The sequence below is a fragment of the Sparus aurata genome, chromosome 5 (genome assembly GCF_900880675.1).
Source record: "Sparus aurata chromosome 5, fSpaAur1.1, whole genome shotgun sequence".
NCBI lineage: Eukaryota > Metazoa > Chordata > Actinopteri > Spariformes > Sparidae > Sparus > Sparus aurata.
In genome coordinates this window covers 28,123,486-28,144,126 of record NC_044191.1, presented here as the reverse complement: position 1 = coordinate 28,144,126, position 20,641 = coordinate 28,123,486, and the positions used below count along the sequence as shown (strand labels likewise).

Genomic DNA, 20,641 nt, shown 5'->3' with positions numbered 1-20,641 from the left:
TAATCTCAGCATGTTGAAACAGATGTCAAGCTTGTACCTCACATAAAAACAGTTACAGCATTCTCCTTAACAACTAGAGTACATGGTGACTTGTTTTAAAACAACAACACCAGAATGTTTCATGGATTCAAAACTTTACCCGACTTTCCATTGAAACCGGAGTGAGTAAATAATGATTGCATTTTCATATTTAGGTGAACTTTTCCTTTAAAATGATTGGTGCCCTTGAGGCTGAAATCAGAGGGGTGGTGGTGATTTGGCAATTCCCTAGAGTCTAGAAATCTGCCGAAATGCCCTGCCTACTATCACTATTACTATTTTCTTACTCATTAGAAACTGAACTTGGTTTCTCTCTTACTCTCAGGTACAGTACTCAGTCACACTTTACAATAAGGTACACAAAAAATGTAGTCGTTACTGAGCAGCAAGTAAGGAATGAATCAAGAATGACTTGATAGTTAATGAATTGTTAATAAGTAATTCTTCAATATATTAATGAGTCATTAGGTAATGATTAGTTCATTGATATCTGTGACTTAACGTACTATCAACCAGCTGCTATATAATGACTCTATAGGGTGACTATTTGAAAGTTCACAAAAAGAGTAGCCTAACTAATGATTAAGTAATTAGTAACTAATGAGTCTTTATTGGTAACTACTCAGTAGGGATGCACGATATTTAACAGATAATTACCTGCTTCTCACGGCCGATGCCGATAATGCCGCATTTTTTGTATTTTGAAAATAAGTTCATACCCTGTAGTTTATGTACCCCTGAGGGTAGAAAGGGCCAAGATGTAGAGGGCAAAGATGGATGATTTCCAAACACTTTGAGGAACAAATATTGCAAATTATAACTGTGTTGTCTTATTCCACCTACTGCAGCACAATGGCTGAAAGATGTAATGCTGTTTTTACATTTGGATAAGAGCTCTGAAGTCATGCTGCCCCTCATTTAAACCCTATTCATTTGTTTGTGTTCTAATTTCACTTACGTGTGTCTACTCATAGGCACCTGTTGTCCATCATTAGTTCCATAGCGACTCATTTTGGTCCAGCTTGGGTGGGGGGTGTTTTGTTCTGTATTTTACATACAAAAAAGAACAATCTTAAACTTTTAAAGTCATTGTTTATACTCTTTGTTTCTCAATAAAAAGAGATTTTTTAAAAAAAATACAACAACTGTGTTGTCTTCTTCTGAACTTTTAAAAAACAACGCCCACTCCAGTGAACACCTGCAGCAGCTCTACGTCATGAACGCGACAACAGCACCGTTGGTGTTCTTCTCTGTGTTTATCTGCGGCTAATTGGTCAACTGTAAAGATGCACAGTACTACATTCTGTGTGTGAATGCTGCACTTGTTAAATCAACTAAAGCTATTTTATTTTGTATTACTGGTTCTTTTTATCGGCTATAATTCTGTACATCATCTGCCGATAATGTACTTTTTTTTTACTATTGGGACGATAATTTATCAGTCCGATATATATCGTGCATCCCTACAACTCAGTATGATGTTTCACTTTAAAAAAGAGTAACTAGTAAGTAATGAGTCATCACTAGTTCATGCCATTGGTCGTGTGTGACACCTCATGAAGAACGTGGTCAATATGTCGATTATTTAACTAATCAATACCTAATGATTCATTAACATATCATCTCCCAGTCGCTCCTGAATCATTCCTTACTCCCTCCTCAGTAACTACCGGCACTTTTGTGTACCATGTATCTCGGCAGCGAGGGAGCGCGCGTGCCTCATCCAGCGTGTCCCATCACCGTCCCCTCCTACCCTCGCGCCTCCAGTGTGTCTGTGTGTGTGCGTGTGTGTGTGTCTCTCTCTCTAGCGCTCTCTCTCTCTTTCTCTCCACGGGATGGCTCAAATCAAATGCGGAAGTTTACACCCAGTCAAGCTGCTGCCGCCACGAGCAAGATGAGTGTTGACATGACAGTCGAGCTGTAGCGAGGGCAAGAAGCGAGTGCGTCGGTGACAGAGAGGCGGCGAGAGAGCGCGCAGGGAAACACACCGGAGCCAGCGCCGCCGAACTGGACTTCAGACTGAACACATGGCCTCTCTGAGCAGCGCGGACCGACGGGCTTTCGCTCTGAAAATCAACAGGTAACAAAAAAACAAAAACAAAAACAAAAAATCGCCCCGCATGAAGCTGTGGGGATTTGTTTTGGCATCAGGTTTAGTTGAAGGGAGTGATCGTGAACTCTTGGTGCCTTGGTCGGTGGAGGAGGGAGCCCTGGCTTGACAGCAGGGGAGGGATTCCTGAGCGGAGCAGGCAGCCACATGTTGTGAATGTTAATGCTGCAGGTTAGTTCACTCTGGCAGACAGAAGAGAAAAAGACAGCCTGGAGGAGAATAAACAGAGAACTTTTATTTAACTTTTTCCTCACAGGGACATAATTCCCTTTAAGCCATGTGATCAATCATGAACCAGTTGGTTTCTTTTGTCATTCACACTCTGAAGTGGGGAAACAATCTTGAACCCACCAGGTTGAAAAAACAAAAAATCTGTCTTCTGAAGTGTCACTTCCTGAAAGGAAAGGATGAGGATGCTGATTCTATATCTAGTGTGTCTAATATGATCATTTCCTGTGCTGTGTGAAGCTCTGACCGGCCCATAAGACGTGCTTTAAATGAGAGAGGGATGTGGTCATGGTTCCTGCTCCAGGTGTGGAGGAAGTATGTACATGGAAGTCCATTGTGCACCAAGCCCCCCCTCTGTAGTGAGACTCATTAAAACAAATACTTCCTATGATTAGCAGCACGTTGGCTTGTGACGCTTTACAAGGACGGCGGGTCAAACTGAGTCACTGTGCTGGACATTTTGTACTGATGGTGCAGCATTGTGCTCGGGTTCATTCGCTCTGTAGGGGCAGAGCGGGTGAAGAGATCAGGCCCGGTCACACTCAGGATGGTGGATGATGAGGAGGCAAATTTTTTTGACCCTTACATTTGTTTTGTCATGGTCCAGAATCAGTGCTGTTTTTAATCCTCTCTGATCGCCTCTTTGAAACACTCTAAAGCAAAAAAAATCTGTTTTGTTGCTTCTGCAGCTCATTCAAAACTTTGTAACATGGATGAAAATATTTAAGATTTATGTTTATCATTTAAGGAATTTGAATGAATCAGCTGATGCAGAGAGGTTTAAAGCAGGGCTGCAACTAAGGATTTCCTTCATCATTGAAGGATCTGCTAGTTATTTTTCCTGATGATGTGGTTTCTGTCTATTAAATGTCAGAATACAGCAGAGATGCATTGATTAATCAATGAGTGGTCAACTATTAAAATAGTCACCAGCTGTTCTGATAAATTATGAATCACTTTGAGTGATTTCTTCAAGAAAAAGAAGTCAACATTCTCTGATTCCAGCTTCTTCAATGTGAGTATTATCAAGTCTCTTTACTTGATGACAGTAAACTGAATATCTTAAACAAGACATTTGATGATGGACTCTAATCTGTGTGTATACTTGCGACTGTATTCCTGAAGTTTAACCACTAATCAAGAAAATAATCTGACGATAATTGTTAGTTGCAGCCCTTAAATTGTGTTTTTTCCAACAACAATACAAAATTATTCATTTTGCCGTAACAAAAAAGAAAGAAATCATCACACTTGATAATTAAAATTAGTCGTTGTACTTGTATTTGCTGAGCAGGTAATCATCTAATCATTTCAAACTCCACTCCAAAGCATTTCACTTGTTTTGTCAAGGTTTTTGTGAATGCACTACACTCCCAAATCCTGGATTCTTGCTGTGCTGTGCTGTGCAGAGCTGAGCTCAGCTGCTGAGGGACGTGAGGGAGAGTTTCGGGTCACAGTCTGAACCCATGAGCCAGCAGAGAGGCTGGTTTTTGAAGATGCTGTGCTGTAGCGAAGCATGGTGTTGTGGAAAACGTGTTTGCAAAGTGTTAACCAGCACAGCAGCCAGCAAGTGATGATGCAAGAGACACAGAGTTTGCTTTCTCTGGCAGTGATTTCTCAAACTGCTGCGAGTTTTAGTGAGGAAATCTTCTGTTGTTTTTTGATATGAAGTCATTTTTACTTTGACTTAGAAACCTTGTTCGAATATAACATATTGACAGATTCCTGCGTTTTTGTTAATGTTATGAAATGTTATGTTGCACAGCGAATACAGTATAGTGGGTACACAAAGTGATGTCAACACCTCATAGAAAAAGACTCTGAGGTGGAATCGATAAAGATCAGACAATTGCTACATGGGCGTGTTTCCTTTTTGCCTTTATTATGATAGTAGACTGTAGAGAGCTGACAGGAAATGAGGGAAGATGTGCAACAAAGGTCGGCTGGTCTTCAAACACCTATAGGCTACAAATCCATACTAATGACATCTGTCATTTGAAAGAATCATTATGAGGCATGAACACAATGTTTGTATTGCATCACATCTAAGACACATATTTTTTTTTGTGAAAAACCAACAAAGGATCTTTAATAAGTAATCATAAATCATAAGACCGTCCTGCATACATAACAAAGAAACACTGGTGTCAACCTCATCATCATCCAATATACGGTAAAGGTGCAATATGTAAGAATTGGCGTCATATCACCAGAATAACTGCTAACTGGTGCTAACTATAGCTACCGTTAGCTAGTCACCTCAGACTGGGAGCTCCGAGCATCAGGGAAGTGTCGGTGTTGACAGGGCTAGCACGGTAGCTTTGAACAGGGCTGGGCTGGGGGCTAGCTGGTTAGCATGCTAACTTCAGTAGATATCTCTGCCACCCAATACACACAGTTTGACGTCACAATGTCAAAACTGTTATTACTTCACATTCTGGTGATATGAGGTTAATTTTTGAACGTTTTCAACTAAAATTCTTACATATTGCACCTTTAACTTGCTTTTTTGTGGGTGCTACAATGTGCGAGCCGTGTGTTTAGCCACGTTGTCAGGCTGAGGCAATTCAAAATAAATCGGGAATCCAGTAGAGGGCTGTACGTCAGTGAGCTAGACAGCTTTTCATGTGAGGATATTCATGACAATCTCAGTTATCCTTATGCTAAAAGTTCACCACGATCAACTTAGAGTGAGTAGTTGTGTTTTATTTCATTGCAATCCGCCATAAAATCTTTTTATCTTCCCATCTGTTATTGTGACGCAACATGCGACCTAAAATTTTGGGTACATCGGTTAAACAAACTGCATAATAATGTAGGATATGAAGGGATCCGGCCCAAATTATCATGACAACAAAAGCTAGACACAAACAAACCACACTGACAAAGAGGAACAAAGGTCGCTGATGGAAACTGAAGAATGTGGCATGTGGCAGGCTGGAAAACCTGTCACACAGACTTACACATCCCATGCATGTAGAGCTGTTTGTTACTGTCAGACACTCAGGCGTTAATGTTCTTTTGTCCACTCCCTAGATATTCTATATGTGGTTCCTCTCTCCATCTCTCTATCAGGAGGGAGTGCGAAGGAAATCCTGCACACTGCGGACACTGTGTCAGTCTGCTGGTTTCACTTCTTTTTTTTGCCTGTGGCAGTTTCAAATCAGGAAATGCGTGTGTCTTCATAGGTGCATAAAAAAAAAGAGGAATGGAAAAGAAGTGTGTGAAGTGTGGCACCGTTTTTTTTTTTTTTTTTTCAGTTTTGGCGAGCGGGACACTTAATATTCTGCTGTCGGACATGATGGTTACTTGAGGGCATATGGTAACAGGTGTGAGGACAGCTGTGGACGTGGGGGCCTCTGTCGCTCAGGAGTCTTAAGTGGCAGGGGGGAATCCGGATTGAGTTGCATCTGATTTCCTCTGGGCTCTGGTTAATGACATCTGTTAACCCCTCCTGACTGTTGGTGGGCCACTGAGCGATAATGATAGCGAGACACATTGCTTCCCAAAACGCTTCTGATGAATGACGTGCCTCGTGGTCAGACCTTTCAAACTCAGTTAGAAGTTGTATTTCTAAGTTTCCTTTTGGTCACTCTCTCTTGCTCGGAGCTGGCGGCGGTGACCTGACCGCTGCCCAAATGACTGCTGTGTTTGTGCGCGCCTCCCTCTGACAGGAAGCTGAGCCGTGATGGTGCTGATAGCAGAAAAGGCCCATTAAGTCTGGAGACATATGATAGTATGAGACACGCGGTGGGGGCATCCCTTTGGTCTGCTTCCCCCTCCCCATGTCATGTACACCACACCACTCTCTTTTCCTGTGTTTCTTCAAGGCTCAGATGAGGGAGAGAAATTACTTGCGGGAGGAGTTTTCCGAGGCTAGAACTTGGTAGCTTGAAGGAGCCGCCCACCTCTAGTGGATCGACTTGATAATAATGACGATAATAGGGATAATTGTAGACTAACTGGTTGAGCAGCATGCTCGGTGGGAGTCATGTCAGGAGGCGTAAGTACAGATAATCATGTGTAAAATTATAGATTTGTCTACCTGAGCGGGGGCCTGTAAATCAGAGCGGGGAGAAGCGGTGAAGCCGGAGTCTTTGAGGAACGCTTGGCCAATGAGTCCAGAAACGCTGACGGAACACACCATATGCACACACAGCAAGTGCAGGCCTGCCATAGACGGCGTGACGCATGGAAAAAGGGGCCGAACTCTTTCTATAGGGACGGGACGACGAAAGGTTTCCACAATGAGATTTCTTACCTCAGGGTACGAGTCCTGGGACAGAATAAGGATGTGCTAACGGAGCAGGGAATAAATCTATTCTTGTATGAGTTGGAATTATCTCTTGGAAGACGATGTATTGATGCAGAAAAAGTCAATAATCAGACATCCGAAACCAAAATCTCAACATCGTGATGTAGCCTGCAGCAATTTCGTAAGAGCAGGCTGTATTTTCCTCACAGCAGGATGGTGAAACATAACATGTGCAGCCGTTGTGATCAAGTTCTATGCTACGCTACTTTGCTAGCATCAGTGTGAGCAGCCTGTTTCTAAAAGAAAAGTTAGTCTAGTCAAATGAGGTGTGTCCACAGTCCACAGGTTGCATCAATGAGAAATGCACAAAAGTAGTCATTTAAGACGACAGCAACAGCAAATCTGTAGTTTATTTTTTTAGCCTTTGTGTGGCTTTATTGATAAGACAGCTTCAGAGATGACAGGAAACAGGATGATGGGGGAGGGTGACACACAGCAAAGGGCCCCAGGCCATGTCTCGAACCCAGGGCCGCTGCAGCAAGGACAAAGCCTCTGTACATGGGATGCGCGCTCTACCAACTGAGCTAACAGGCGGCCAATAAATCTGTAGTTTAGAGCTTGATTTCTTGGAGACGTCATAGCATACATGTCAGACCGCTGCCATCTTGACTCTGGAGCCTGACCGATAGTCGATTTCGAGTCTGTATTACAATCTCTAAAACAAAATAAGGTTTTCATATTGGTGCATGTCAACATATATTCTCCTGGTTTTGTTAAGGATGCCTCAGTGGAAGCAAAGATAGTTGACCAAAATGAATCTGTTAGTTTTATTCATAAGACTTTAGAACTATGCTCTGTTTTTAAAAGTAGCAGCGAGCAGTCACGCAGTCATGAAAAACTAAAACGTGAAAAATGTTGATACACCAGGATGTATCAATAAGCCCTTTGAATCAGAATCAAATCGAGTCGTGTGGTGCCCAGAAATCCCCTCCCGAGTAAATTATGTCACATGAACATGAAACAGTTGTTTTTTTTTAACTAGTATTCACATAAAATGACTTGAAGTCCAGCGGCGCTGACAGATTAGAGATCTGTTTGACAGCTTGTGCATACATAAAGCTGCCTCATCAAAACACCTTTTGGCCGTCTGTCCGTCCTCATTGTCTTTGACTAAGAGACTCTTTCTCTTCTAATACAGGATGATGTGATTAACACAGTGTGGCGTGGACACAAAGTCAGTGGTGATTATGACACTATCAAAACCATTGATCCGTGAAGGAAGTCGTTAATATAATCCAGTGTTTTACAGCTGTCAACAACAACAGTCTGATCAGTCAAACGTCTAATTTACTACCTCTGAATTGTTGTTTAGTAATATAGTGAAATGAGTAATCCATCCAGAAATGTCTAAGTTGATTGATGATGACTTGTTATGCTAATTGGCGCTATGTCACGCTGTAGTGACGCTTTAGTGGCTGTAATTGTTGTGCATATGATTGATACTATATTTCCAGCTCTTTCACTAACAAACAACAGGATAACTGCGACAGAAAAAAATGTGCTGAGTCCTGATGCGTTCCAGCGCTGCGCCTAATCTGTCATCAGCCCTGATTCATAGCTGGAGTTCGCTGTCAGCTGTAGTTCTGGCTCCACGCCGACTCCCCGGGAGCAGCTGTTTTAACAGCGTCGTCCTCATCAGTGTTGATTACCTCTTCTAATTATATCTCACGGAAAAAACAAAACAAAAAAACAATGGAAGCTGGGGAATGCATTTCTTAATGGCAGTTTAAATGCTCCATCTTAAAGAGGGAGCATTTATCGACGTTTTGCAATTGATTTTCTGTGGTTAGGATTAATCTTAAGGCCTCTAATCCATTTATATAGTGATTTTCATTATGTGTGTGCAAGAAATCAGGTTACTTACTCATATAAGATTATGTCATCCTGGTTACCATAAGACTGTGTATAATTACAGCAGGCTGGTTAATCAGATTCCGACACTTACTGGATCTTAATGTGCACCCGTCACTTATGTAAAACACATTTGAGTGATGCACTAGAATTACTGGATGTTGTAATGAAGGAGATGAAAATAGTGGCTCTGTTTTTTGAAACATAACCACAAGATATTATTCTCAAAGTTCCGATCATTGTGCTGTACCCAGAGTCTGTTCACATTTGATTGTATGACAACACCCTCACATTGAAAGACTGGTAGTGGTGGAGAATATGCCTCTCGGGGGAAATGCCACTATGGACATTTTTAGAGATCTCGGACCTGAAGGCCTGAGGAGGCATGAAAACCTCAGAAGCTGCTCACAAGACCAAAACTGTCAACTTGAATCTGATCCGTGTCAAAACAGGATGGTGTTACTAATTTTGCACTGGACAAAGTATCCACTCTTGTCTTCTGGAGGATAAGGTACATTCAGCATTCAATCCCTGGTCAAATCATCCCTCAGCAGTGCTGGAAACATGGAATCGTGTGGACATTTTCGCCCTTTTCTAGCGCAGTGCTATGGTTAGCGTTGAATTTCTTGACATCGAGGAGTAATTAGCTTTCCATCGATCTCCGTTCAAGCAGCGTTTTTTCCAGTCTGTTTAAAGGACAGACTGAAGTAAAAGACCTAGAAAATGTAACTGTCATAACAACCACTGAAAAGAACTCTGAAATAAACTAGCATCGTTTGCACTTCCTGTCCCCTCGACTCAAAGTTGATGGGTTTTTGAATGGGTTAGTGGTTAGATGGCTGAGTTAAGGTCTGTGTTTGGGTTAGTAAACACCTCTCGTGTGAATTATTAAGAGTTTACATGTTTTTAAAAAGTCGGCTGTCAGGGACTTTAAACGCAGTAATGCCAAACGTGTAGAATCAGCCACTCAAAAGATCATGATCACTCATGATTAATGCCTTTGTTGGCTTATTCTAACTCTTTACCTCTGTCGATTGCATTTACACTTCTAAAATCACAAAATCACATTTTTGAAGATTGTATTGCTGAAGAAAAAGTGTAATTTCTGCGATAATCTAAAATCCAATTAAAATAACATCCCATTGGCTTTTTTGTAGCTGGATCCATGGTGATGCTAACTTCCGGGTTAGCCTACCAAAATGCGTCATCTCTGCAGCACTCTTGGGGAAAGGACGGAGTCAATCGCCTATTTTGGAAAGATAACCTAAGTTTAAAACACCTGCATAATACATGCTTATGTTGTTGTAGATATGTTATGAGTTTCCAGAACTCTTCAGTCTTCCACCCTGTCTTCTTCTTTGTGTCCTCTCGGCTGAAAGCATCGCAGGTATTATTGACAGTCAAATATTTGTGCCCTTTTAAAGTTTCGTCTCTGGATTCAACCTTTGCAAGAACTTGTAACTTATTCGGTATTCTGGGTTTCACAAGCTGCTTTTGCTATCATTTCCCTAAAAATACCAAAAATCCAAAGCCCTGCTTTTTTGTCTTCCTGACAGAGCAGCTTTGGTTTTATGTAACAAAAGATGCCAAGACACAGGCCCCGTTAAAGAGAATGACAGATGCCGTCTGCTGTGACAAGCTGTTTGTCTACTAGTGGTAAAATAATGTCTACTTGGCTCTGCTGGCAAGAGCTGATTACTGTTTTACTTGCCTGGGCTTTTTATAGACAGGCTCTGAATGTGTGTCAGTGTATGCAAGTGAGCAAAGCCAGTGTGCATGCAGGGGAGTGTGTGTGTGTGTGTGTGTCAGGGTTTTTGTAGTTTTGCATTTATAATCGCGTTTTTAATTTTTGTTTTGCAGTTCCGTTTATATCCGTTTGTTTCCGGGGCGGGTCCACTCATTTCAGTTTTACTCTAAAATGTTGATTTTTAGTTGAGTTTTTATTAGTTTCAGTGTTAACAACATAACAATAAAAGTACGACACTCTGTGGAGGCAATCTTCAATAAACACATGCATCCGTGCCTCTTCATGCTTGTATTGACACATTTTGAGATACTTATATTTTTTAGCGTTCAAGTGTTTTATTAACTCATGTGGTATTTTACACCTAATTTTAGTTTTTTCAGCGTACGTTGTGTAATAGTAGGGGACGGTATGCCTGAGCTTTGTCTCGTCAGTGGCAGTGAAATGTAAAGAGGGACGTATTAGTGGCGGGGTGGTAATGGGCTCAGTCTGTACACAGGGTAGGGCATGTTCTTTAGAAGGCCACTTATGAGAGGTTTTACAGGGTTTAAATTGTCTTGGGTGCAAACTTAATGCACTCAACAGACAATGTGCCCTCAGGCATGAAAAGGCATTCTGGTTTGCATTGGGGTTTCCTCTCTTTTTTTAGTCTGAACAGAACCGTCAAACTCTTGTAAAGACTAATCCGACTGCATATGGGTGTCGACCGCAGGCCTGTTTCCTTTGCACTGGCTATTTCACATAGTTGAAGCAAGTTTATAACATGTCAATCAATACATTTTAGCAGTAGGCCAGTTTCTCCGTCATTCACATCACAAAATAAAGGCTGAAAACAATCTAACCAACCAAATTTCATTCCTCTGTCCTGCTGTCCAGACACCTGGTGAGGTGGAGCTGTCAGGAGTGTTGACATGAAGCTTTCTTGAGCTTTAGTTCCTTAACCCCAGCCTATTTAAGCTCCACGGGCTTATGTGATTGCCTCATCGCGTTAAAATGAGTATTTCCGCGCATTCCTCCTGGACATGAGTAGTGTAAAAAAATGGGCGTGTGAAGAAACTTTGATCGGTTGACGTTTAGCCGCAAGGTGTGGTGTAATCGCCTCAATGACCAATTTCCATGTGCTGTTTTGTAAGGCACAAACATGCTGCTCTAATGAAACCGCTTAGCGGCCAGCAGGGGAGGACTGTGTTGTGTTGAGCAGCCTTCGGTTGAGTGTTTGTACAGTATGACATATGTACGCCTGCACCACCCAGTTTACGTCTTTGTTTATAGCCTACCCACTGAGTTACATGCATGTTGTACTTCCGCACCAGTTAAAATTACATAACAGTGCTGCTGCTGATAAAAGTGAAAGTTGATTATGTGGCAAAGATAACGTGTGTGCGTGTGTCTTTTTAAAATCAACATGCATATATGTGTTGTTAAGTGCATCTTTGGTGTTTTTGTGCAGTCTGTGCAGTTCTGACTTTGTGTTTTCGTATTTAGTTTCCCCATATGCTGTGATGTTTCTCTTGTCCCTTGCCCTTTATTTCTAAATGACAGTGGAGCAGCTATGTGTTTACATAAAAAAAGAAAAAAAAACCCTGCTGCACTGCTGGACTTTGCTCTTTGTGTAAATTTGTATACTGTTCTCCCACCCATGGCTTAGCCTTGGCTGGCGTTCAGTTATTGTATTGACTCAGCATGTTACGTGATTGACAGGAGGGGGCAGGAAAGTATTATAAACATCTCAGACAGAGAGCTTTGTTTTCTCCATTATGGCCCTTTGAGTTGAATAAACTCAAACTCCCAAAAAATGCATATGTATGCCTGAAATATTAACCAGCTCTTATTCTTGAAAAGCGGACCGGTTTGATGTTGCTGCAGAGCATTCGTGAGATTAGTTTTCAGATATGTGCATGAAGCTGTCTCACAGATTTTTTTACATGGCTCACGACTCTGCAGCCTCAGTGGTTTTGACGTGCTGACATTCCTCCATTGCGCTGGTGTTTACGGGTTGGCGGTGGTAATTAGTAACAGGGCTGTCGCAACAATGACCGTGGGGACTTAATGAACCCATGAGATTGACCACAAGGGAAGCAGTCGAGAATGTGACCCATTTACCCGCGTCTTCGCCCTCTAACTCGGCCCCGTGTGGCAGCGTTGCAGTAAACAGTTTCTGACAGTCACACGAGCAAAAAAACATACAAATATTACCGGTTTCACAAACTCACAAACATGCGAGCGCGCACAAAACTGGCCTGTCATCGTCGAAGTGCAGAGAATAAAGCGGTTATTGTGTTGGAGTTTGGTGGGGCTCAAGTGATATGGTAGATTAATTACGAAGAAACAAGACAGTGAATTCGCTCAGCTTTGCGTGGAGATGAAATGTGGGCAACGAATTGGGACAGTGGCTTTGTTGTTGTCGTTCTCCGTTCACTCCTCTTTTTTGGAGAGGGCTACAGGCAAACACACAGACACAGACACACACACACACACACACACACACACACACAACACACACACACACAAACGCAGACACACCATCCCCGTCTACCCAGTATATTTGAATACTACTCCATTCCAACGTCATGTTGATTTCCTGCTCAGCCTGACCCTTAAATCAGGACACCATATTTATTCCGCTGCCTGTATGGCTGCCAGCATGACAAAGCCTTTTACACAGCCAGCAGCGATGTGCTTCTGTTGAGAGCGAACAATGGTTTGAATGGATTCACCATGGCTGACCAATTCAAACTAATGCGAGTAGGAACAATGGTGGAATTGCTGTTGCATCTCTCGTTAGGATGAACTGTGCGCACGCTGTGGAATTGTACAAAAGTTCTGGTTTTGCATGAGGTTGCGGATGTTTTTTTTTTCGATGCTCGTGTCTGTACAATCATTAACCGTCAAAGAGCCCACACATGTGGCAAACTGGTGTAGCGGGTATTATTCTCTGCCTGCCGAACACAAATTTGAATTTGTATGTGTTTCCGTGTTTTGTTCCAGGCACTCCTCTGCAGAGATCAGACGGAACTTCAGTGGGAACTATGGCTTTCAACACAGCCGAACCAACTCCAACGCTTCGGCAACAGGGTACCTCGCTGTGGTGAGCCCCCTTCTATTTTTTGTCATTTTCATCCAGCAGGTATTTGTCACATTATTTAGAAGATGCATCTCTGTTTTATTCACAGGTGCTAGCATTTGAGCTAACACGAGCCACTAGCTGAGGAATTTAAGCAACATGAGACATTTTTTACTAACTGCAAATGGCATGTTCCTATGGTTACTTACTTAACGCATTTGTGCTTCCCATGCATACAAAAAATATAAATTCATTGGCAAATAAGGTACACATACAATGAGAGACAGACCGGACAGTCAAAAGACAGGAAAGACAATCTATAAAAAAAGGCCTGCATATAAAGATATGTTTTTGTTTGCTGCAAAGCCGGCAGATCTGATAGATTGTGGTTAGCTTCGCCAACATGCTAGTTTCTACTACAGGTTAACATCAGTAATAGCATATCAAATAACTTAAAAAAAAATTAAATATGACATCAGTGTTAGCTTGCTGATGCTCGGTAGCATTACATTTTCCAGTGTCTCCTCCAGTGCTTAGCACTGATGCTAATACAGGGGATTATGACTTGTAGTTTCCTCAGTAAACATACCACCCTCTTCGGCTGTTGCAGTCCCTCCTGACCAACCAGCTGCTGCGTATAATGGGTTATGCTCCTCCTCCATAGATGCTTTTCACTGTTGGAATGTCTCTGGACTAGAGAGGCTAGGTGTCCGTAGAGCAGGTTCCCCTTACGCTTCAGTCTTAGCTTCTCCAACAGGTGAACATCAGTTTTAGGGTCTGTGCTAAAACAGCAAAGGCAGTATCACCATTTGTTTTGCATTCGGGGAGGAGTGGCTGGATTAAAGGGCAAGATTTAAAGTACAACTCACGCCAAAAAGCAACCGAGGCTTTATTTGTGAATGTATATGAGTTAAACCTTTGTGTAGAAGCATAATTACGACGAAAGAGGCACTTATTTTTGTTTTCGGGCAAGCTGTAATTTTCAATGGAGTGTTACGGGCACTTTAACAATAGCATCAAAATCACTATTTTTAAAACACTAAGAAGGCTCAACACAACATGAAACTTTGCTCGTAGTATCACCAGGCTCTCTACACATGAACACGGGCATTGAGAACATTGTTTGTGTAGACAGAGTTTTACGAAAAAGAAGGTTTTTGAACAACTCACGTTAGTAGCTGTATCTCTGGCACGCCGCCGTCATGGCAGACAAAAAGTGGTGAGTCCCGAGTGCGACCTAACAGGAAGGCTTGAGGAGCGGTCCACCATTACTCTCCTGCCTGTTAGGTCGCAGGTTTGACTCATATTCAATCACAAATAAAGCCTCGGTTGCTTTTTGGTGAGAGTTTCACTTTAAGGATCTGAGTGGTTGAGAAGTGGAATGATAAACGAGGCAATCAGAAATATGACACTGTCATTTTCGTGCACAGCCTGATGTGTAATCAACAGGAACTTGTCTGCAAAACAGGCATATTGTAGGCCTATCAGCAAGTTTTGGTTTTGAACTTGGCAGCTGTCGGAGAGAAATCCATACAGTGACTTGAAGGTCAGCAGGGGGTTTTCCTCTAATGCTGCACTCACACAGCTTTAGTGTTTGTGCTTACGCCACCAAAGGGCTATAAGCACATCTTCTTCACATCCTCTTTACTGTCATTAGTGCTGACCGAGTGCGGCCATCCAGTCTTGAAGATTATAATTTGAATCATATCGGTTCTGCTACAATGTGAGTTACTGCCTTTGCAAAACCATATTTCTGCATCTGTGCAGAAGAGCTGGGTTCTTTCCTCCCCTGACAGTGCATGCGATGAGAACTTAGCCGTGGCTCAACATGCTTTTGTCAAAAAACTGGCTGACGCGGCTCGTTCTTTGGTTTAGCAGGGGTTTGGAAAAGCTAGTATTCCTTAGTTTCTGCAGAGGATTGAATGACAGGTTGTTGTCTTGCCTCTTCAGTTGAAGCCTAGCAGGCAGTCAGAGTGATTTCTGCTCTCTCAAGCAAGCAGACAGAATGATGCACAGTAATCCTTTGCAGGGATTTGTTCCCACTACACTCCTAGTCTCTCTGTGGTACCCTCTGAACCTCTGTCTCTGCCTCCCAGATTCAAACATTTCTCTTCCACTCTTCCTGCTTTTTTTTCTCCCCCTATTTCTGCCTCTCCCCTCACATTTCTTCGCTCTCTGTCACCCTACATCTCTCTCATTTCAAGTTTTTTCTAAAGCTCTTAGGCGCTAAGTCTCCTGACATATCTGTGTGCATGACTAACTGAGCTGAAGCGCTTTGATACTTTCCCCAGTGATGATCCTTGAGCTCGTCAGCTGACAGGGTCTGAGGAAGGAGCGCCCAGACCCATCCATCCCCTCCCGAGCTTGTAGACCGCAACAAGGTTAATCTCTAACCTGCTCGGGAAATGGGTCATTGCCTTGGCTACTGACGGACACTGGATGGGGCCTGCTTACCTTGCAGCTTACACGCGCAAATCTTTAATATGGCCGGATTTGGGATGCGGGAGAGGGGTTTTAATACTATAATCTCCGGGATGATAGTTTCCCATTATTCAGCAGTCGCGTCTAGTACAGGGATGAGGGAGGGCTGTTTGTTGAGAGGAGGGAGGGCTGTTTGTTTCTGCTGTTAGTTGATTATCATAACCCCCCCCCCCCCAATCGCTTACTCTGCATCTATTTTTAGCGCCTTAATAAGAGGAATGTTGACGGATCGCTGCTGTTTGTCGTAGGTTTAATTTACAAATTGAGAGAGTGAGAGGAAAAACCACATGTGCTTTTGTCCATGTGCGTGAGTAAGCAGCATGCACATGTGTGTGTGTGTCTGTGTGTGTGTGTGTGGTTTCTGTTCCTGTCTGTTGAAACACCAGTTGATGGAGGGACGCCGCGCTGATGTCACTTCCTTTTAAATGTCTTGCAGTTTCTCCTCCTCAGCTCTAAAACCGACGCTCTGTCTGAACGCTTGGAGCTGCTTTCAAAACATTCACTGGGTCCAGATAGTCATAGTTCATTTTGAGTGGCTTTAAAAAAAAAAAAAAAAAAAAAACATCTTTTCCACTTTTGGTAATGCTGATTGTTTCTTCTCCGATCAGCTGGAGTTCTTAGCTTCTAGCAATATGAGGATCAAGTTAAAGAGGATCTGTGCTGCGCTGTGGCTTAGCTTCAGCAAAAAGCACTGAGCGTCAGTAGGTGCACCCTGTAGGTTCCTATATCCGGAGTGCGCCATTTTGTGCACTTCCTTCTTATATGGTGCAGATTTCTGGTTTCAGCCGGGTAAGTCGCCAGTATTTGTATGAGCGCAGCTATCCTTTAGTGAGACTTTGAGAATGAGGTAATTGGCAAACTTGATCGTGTTAAATTTGCTGGTTCAGGTCAAATGTGGCTGTAGTTTGTAAGAGCATTGTTTGTAATGAGTTTGTTACAAGTCTGATTTTCTGTCCCTGCCCATTTTTGCAAATGCACATTGAGAACAGTGATGTTAGCATATGCATTTAGTTTTTTGTTTTTTTAAATGGATGATATTACTCAACTGCTGATTTATTTCAAAGTTATTGGCTTGAAGTGTTTGTAATTTGATCCAAAATCTACTTTGATTTGTTTCATTGTTGCATGTGTCTGCAGTTAATTCTATCAGCTGCAGATTACACTGCTTGCTACAGATAAATAGGAACTCCATTCTCAATGATAGTTGCAAAGTTATCACCTTTATGACCGCCAAGCAGTGAGATGATAGAAAGTCTGTGTGCCCGATTTGGCAAGGAGAGGTTTTCTCATGACTCCACAGAGCAGCAGGCGCTGATCAGAGGCATGCATAGATTTGCATTCATTTGTTTTTGTTAGCCTCCACACTAAACAAGAAAAAAGAGGCCGCGCCACAATGGCTGTTTGAACTCTGAGGCAGGGAGCCAAAGAATTAAACATATGGAGGAGAAAGGGCTGCCACTGTAAAGACGCTGTTGACGTTCACGCCTCCGCTACAGAAAGGAGGAGTCTAAAGTTTCGTCGGGCTGTCATTTCAAAATAATCATGATACAGCTGTTCCATCTGGCCTTTCTGTGTGTTCCTTTCTTCTTTGTCCTGCATGCTAACCATTAATACACATGTGGTACAGTTTGCTCGGCAAAGACAAACATCCCTTGGGGTGGATTGATGTGCGAAAACATGTCTGAAGGCAGATGGAATTTGCTTGCTTTTAGAAGTTGAGTAGTGACTCACCTTGTTGCTGCAGTTATCTCAACCTCTTCTGTGCGTACGCATTATCTGTTGCTGCCTCTGCCATTGGCTGGTTTTCGCTCTGCATTTTTCTCTCTGTTTTGTCATGCAGATGCTTCACGTGTGCACGATTTAAAAGCTTAAATGTTATTTTTGGACAGTGCCGAGGCAGACTTTCTCTCCTAACAGCGTGAGCCGTATATGTTGAAAGACTTTGATAAGTTCATTTATGATTATTAGGAAAGTCGTTCAGCGTGATATTGTGGAGTGAAGTTTATTTCCGAGCTCTTTCCTATAGCGGCTGCAGCCTGCGGACTATAATCAGATGGGAGGTCTGCCTAGTTTTTCTGCAGCTCTTCACAGAAACACCTGCTCCATGCAGGTTCCTCTTTTCACAACCACAGCCAGCCGGGCACCACAAAGGGGACGTGTTATCTCATCAGTTGTGTGTTTTTTTTCCCCCTGTGAGCTCTTTCTAATGATGAAAAGTGTGTCTGTTCGTTCCTTTTAGGTGCCAGCAGGATTTTTTTTCATCCCGGGCACTGATGATTCGAACAATATGTACTGATTCCAAGACCCAAATGAAAATTTCGGCCCATTTGCACTGTACATAAAAGTGATTAAAGCGTTGCCTTTGATCTGTTGTAGCTCTGCAGGCTGCTAGAGTTTCTGTCTAAAAATAAGTTCCTAGAAAAAAAACAAACGCCTGGCTGTCTGATACAGGCCAGTTTGTTCCAGTTTCTATTTGTGTGTGTGCTCCAATCTTTTGTTCCTTGTCAGGTATGAGCTATTAGAAAATAGTCATGATTCGACATGTCCGGTCCCACCTCCCTTCTCACTCTTTTCTTTTTCCCTCAGAACGTCTTTGCACTGTGAGGATTGTACTGTATCAGTCAACCATCAGCCTATAGTTTCTCACACACCCTTGACCTCATCGGACAATTCTGAGGCAGTGGCATGACATGATTTAGATCCATGCATCCATGACAAATTATTAATATTCATTCAAGAGGATCTCCTCTGACCATCCTGTGCGCTCTATTGGTATCCTTAAATGAAATTTAAGCAGCTATTACTTTCCATATGTTCTTAATATCATGAGATTTGGTTATATCTGCCCTAACTCTTACCTTGTTCCCCCACCCTTTTCTCACGCAGCCTCAGTCGTATGACGCAGTGGAGCCGTTGGACCTGGAGGAATTCCTCACGTCACAGTTAAGAAGTGGAGAAACGACCATGATGCAGGAACTCGGAGACTTCCCCGACGACGACCTGAAGGTGGAGCAGGTGGAGAAGGAGTGTCGCACTGTTAGACACTCCGTCCCCGAAGATGGGTGGGTCACAGGATGTCTGACATTAGTCCATGATGCTAAATTACACAGATTGCACTCAAAACTGAGACTCTCCAAGACGTTTCCTATTTCCTACGGTAAATCCATCCTGTTATTGATGTGGACAGGCGACAGACTCAGGAGCATTCGTGTTTTGGAACTGCCTCAGCATTGTTTTACTAAAATATTCTAAACTTTGTCTGAGGTTTTACAGAAGCAACTCAAACCAGACCCAGTTGTGGAAGTTTCACAGTAGTTATGATAACGGCTGTCAAATAACCAATTTAGTTTTGGGTCTTGTGATATTTTCCGCATAAAGAATGATTTTGTTAAATTGGAAACGGGGTAAATATCCAGCTCACTTCCCCCTTACAGAAAGATGTGATTATCAGTGACAGGAAAGGTGAACATGTCCTACTTGATATGGATACTTTTTATTGACTGTTTTAATAGGAAAGGCCCATGACTGGTTATTGATAACACAGCTAGCCACAGCGATATCTGTGAGATCCCTGTTTGTTTGATTATTTATTTTCCCTCTGTGTGTTTTTGTTTGAAGTTGTGTCTCTGCTCTCCATTGCACTAATACATGTATAAAACATATGTACATACGCAGTTAAAAATCCCCAAGAAACAGAAAAATAATGTCTAGAATGGATCTAAAATAGTGAAGAATTTTACAGGAGATGTTTGAACCCCATTTTCATCACCCTGCTGCTAGTTCAATCAACAGTAATCCTCATTCTAGGAGGTATTTCACAGATTGGTTTTTCTTACAGCCAAAGTTTGACATCAAAACATTTCACTGACGGTCCCTATTATCCCAAGTCCATGTAGAAAAGTTAGTCTTTTTACTCAATATTACTTTTTAAATCTGATTTCTTGACAAAAGATAAATGACACCTTGTAGGAGTTAATGAATAGTAATGACTATTATATGAGTTATTTATTCTCCACTTCTTCAGATATTTATAAAGAAAGATGGAAACAAGCATCTGAAGCATCAATAAAAGAAATCTTAAAATGTGTTTCTAATATATTATGAGAATCACTGCAGTTGCAGGATAAGTAGAATAGTACGTAATATTTTTTTTAAACTGCCTTCAGCGTTGTCAGTGTAAAACGATTATGTCGATTTGTGTGATCTTGGATTATTTCAAGCATTAACTTCTCCCACACCTTGACCATGACATACAGATTACGATAGAAGAGGAATGCAGTTTTCCGTCTGTGAATGTTTGCACGCCTGCATGAGAATGTGTGTACAGGACTTCTTATCCTCCTCGTCTGTCTCTCTTTGTAGACTGGAGTTGGATCCACATGTGAGGGACTGTGTGAAGAGTTACATCCAGCCATGGCTTGTTGTCTCGAGAAGGTAAACCGTCGCCCGCAGAAACACAACAAAGTGTTCGAGACTCGACCCTGTTTTCTTTCACACACAGTAGACACCTTGACACATCCAGTTTTGGAGTGTGAAAATGGAAAATTAGATGTTTGGGTGTGGAAATAAAATGTGATAGATTGTTCTCTGAGGTAAAGAACAAGCTGCTCCAAGCTGTTATTTTTTTTAATCACAGACCCTCCAAAACTGGACAAACAGGACTGTTAGCTTTCACATATGCGCAACAGGTGCCTACTGTCTGTGTCTGCAAAACAGGAAACGAGAAGTCGGATAGAGCCTGATAAACATGAAACACTGGGATCTCCTGTCTGATACACCGCAGTGCTCACTCCATCTCCCTCGACACAC

The 20,641-nt window shown here is 42.3% G+C and overlaps 1 protein-coding gene across 7 annotated transcripts in view; it reads left to right on the top strand.

The window, feature by feature from the left end:
• Positions 1-1,805: 1,805 nt before the first annotated feature.
• The window catches only part of dock8 (dedicator of cytokinesis 8), a 63,845-nt gene continuing 45,009 nt past the window's right edge, over positions 1,806-20,641 (top strand). Inside the window, exons 1-4 of one of the 7 annotated variants that reach the window (XM_030416539.1) lie at positions 1,806-2,119; positions 13,276-13,375; positions 18,719-18,894; positions 20,195-20,266. In XM_030416539.1, the coding sequence (XP_030272399.1) occupies positions 2,067-2,119; positions 13,276-13,375; positions 18,719-18,894; positions 20,195-20,266 (401 nt within the window). In that variant the 5' untranslated portion in view covers positions 1,806-2,066. Of the gene's footprint in view, positions 2,120-3,373; positions 3,393-12,782; positions 13,126-13,275; positions 13,376-16,543; positions 16,622-18,718; positions 18,895-20,194; positions 20,267-20,641 lie in introns of those variants that run through there. The other 6 variants (XM_030416538.1, XM_030416542.1, XM_030416540.1 and 3 more) reach the window with 6 other exon arrangements.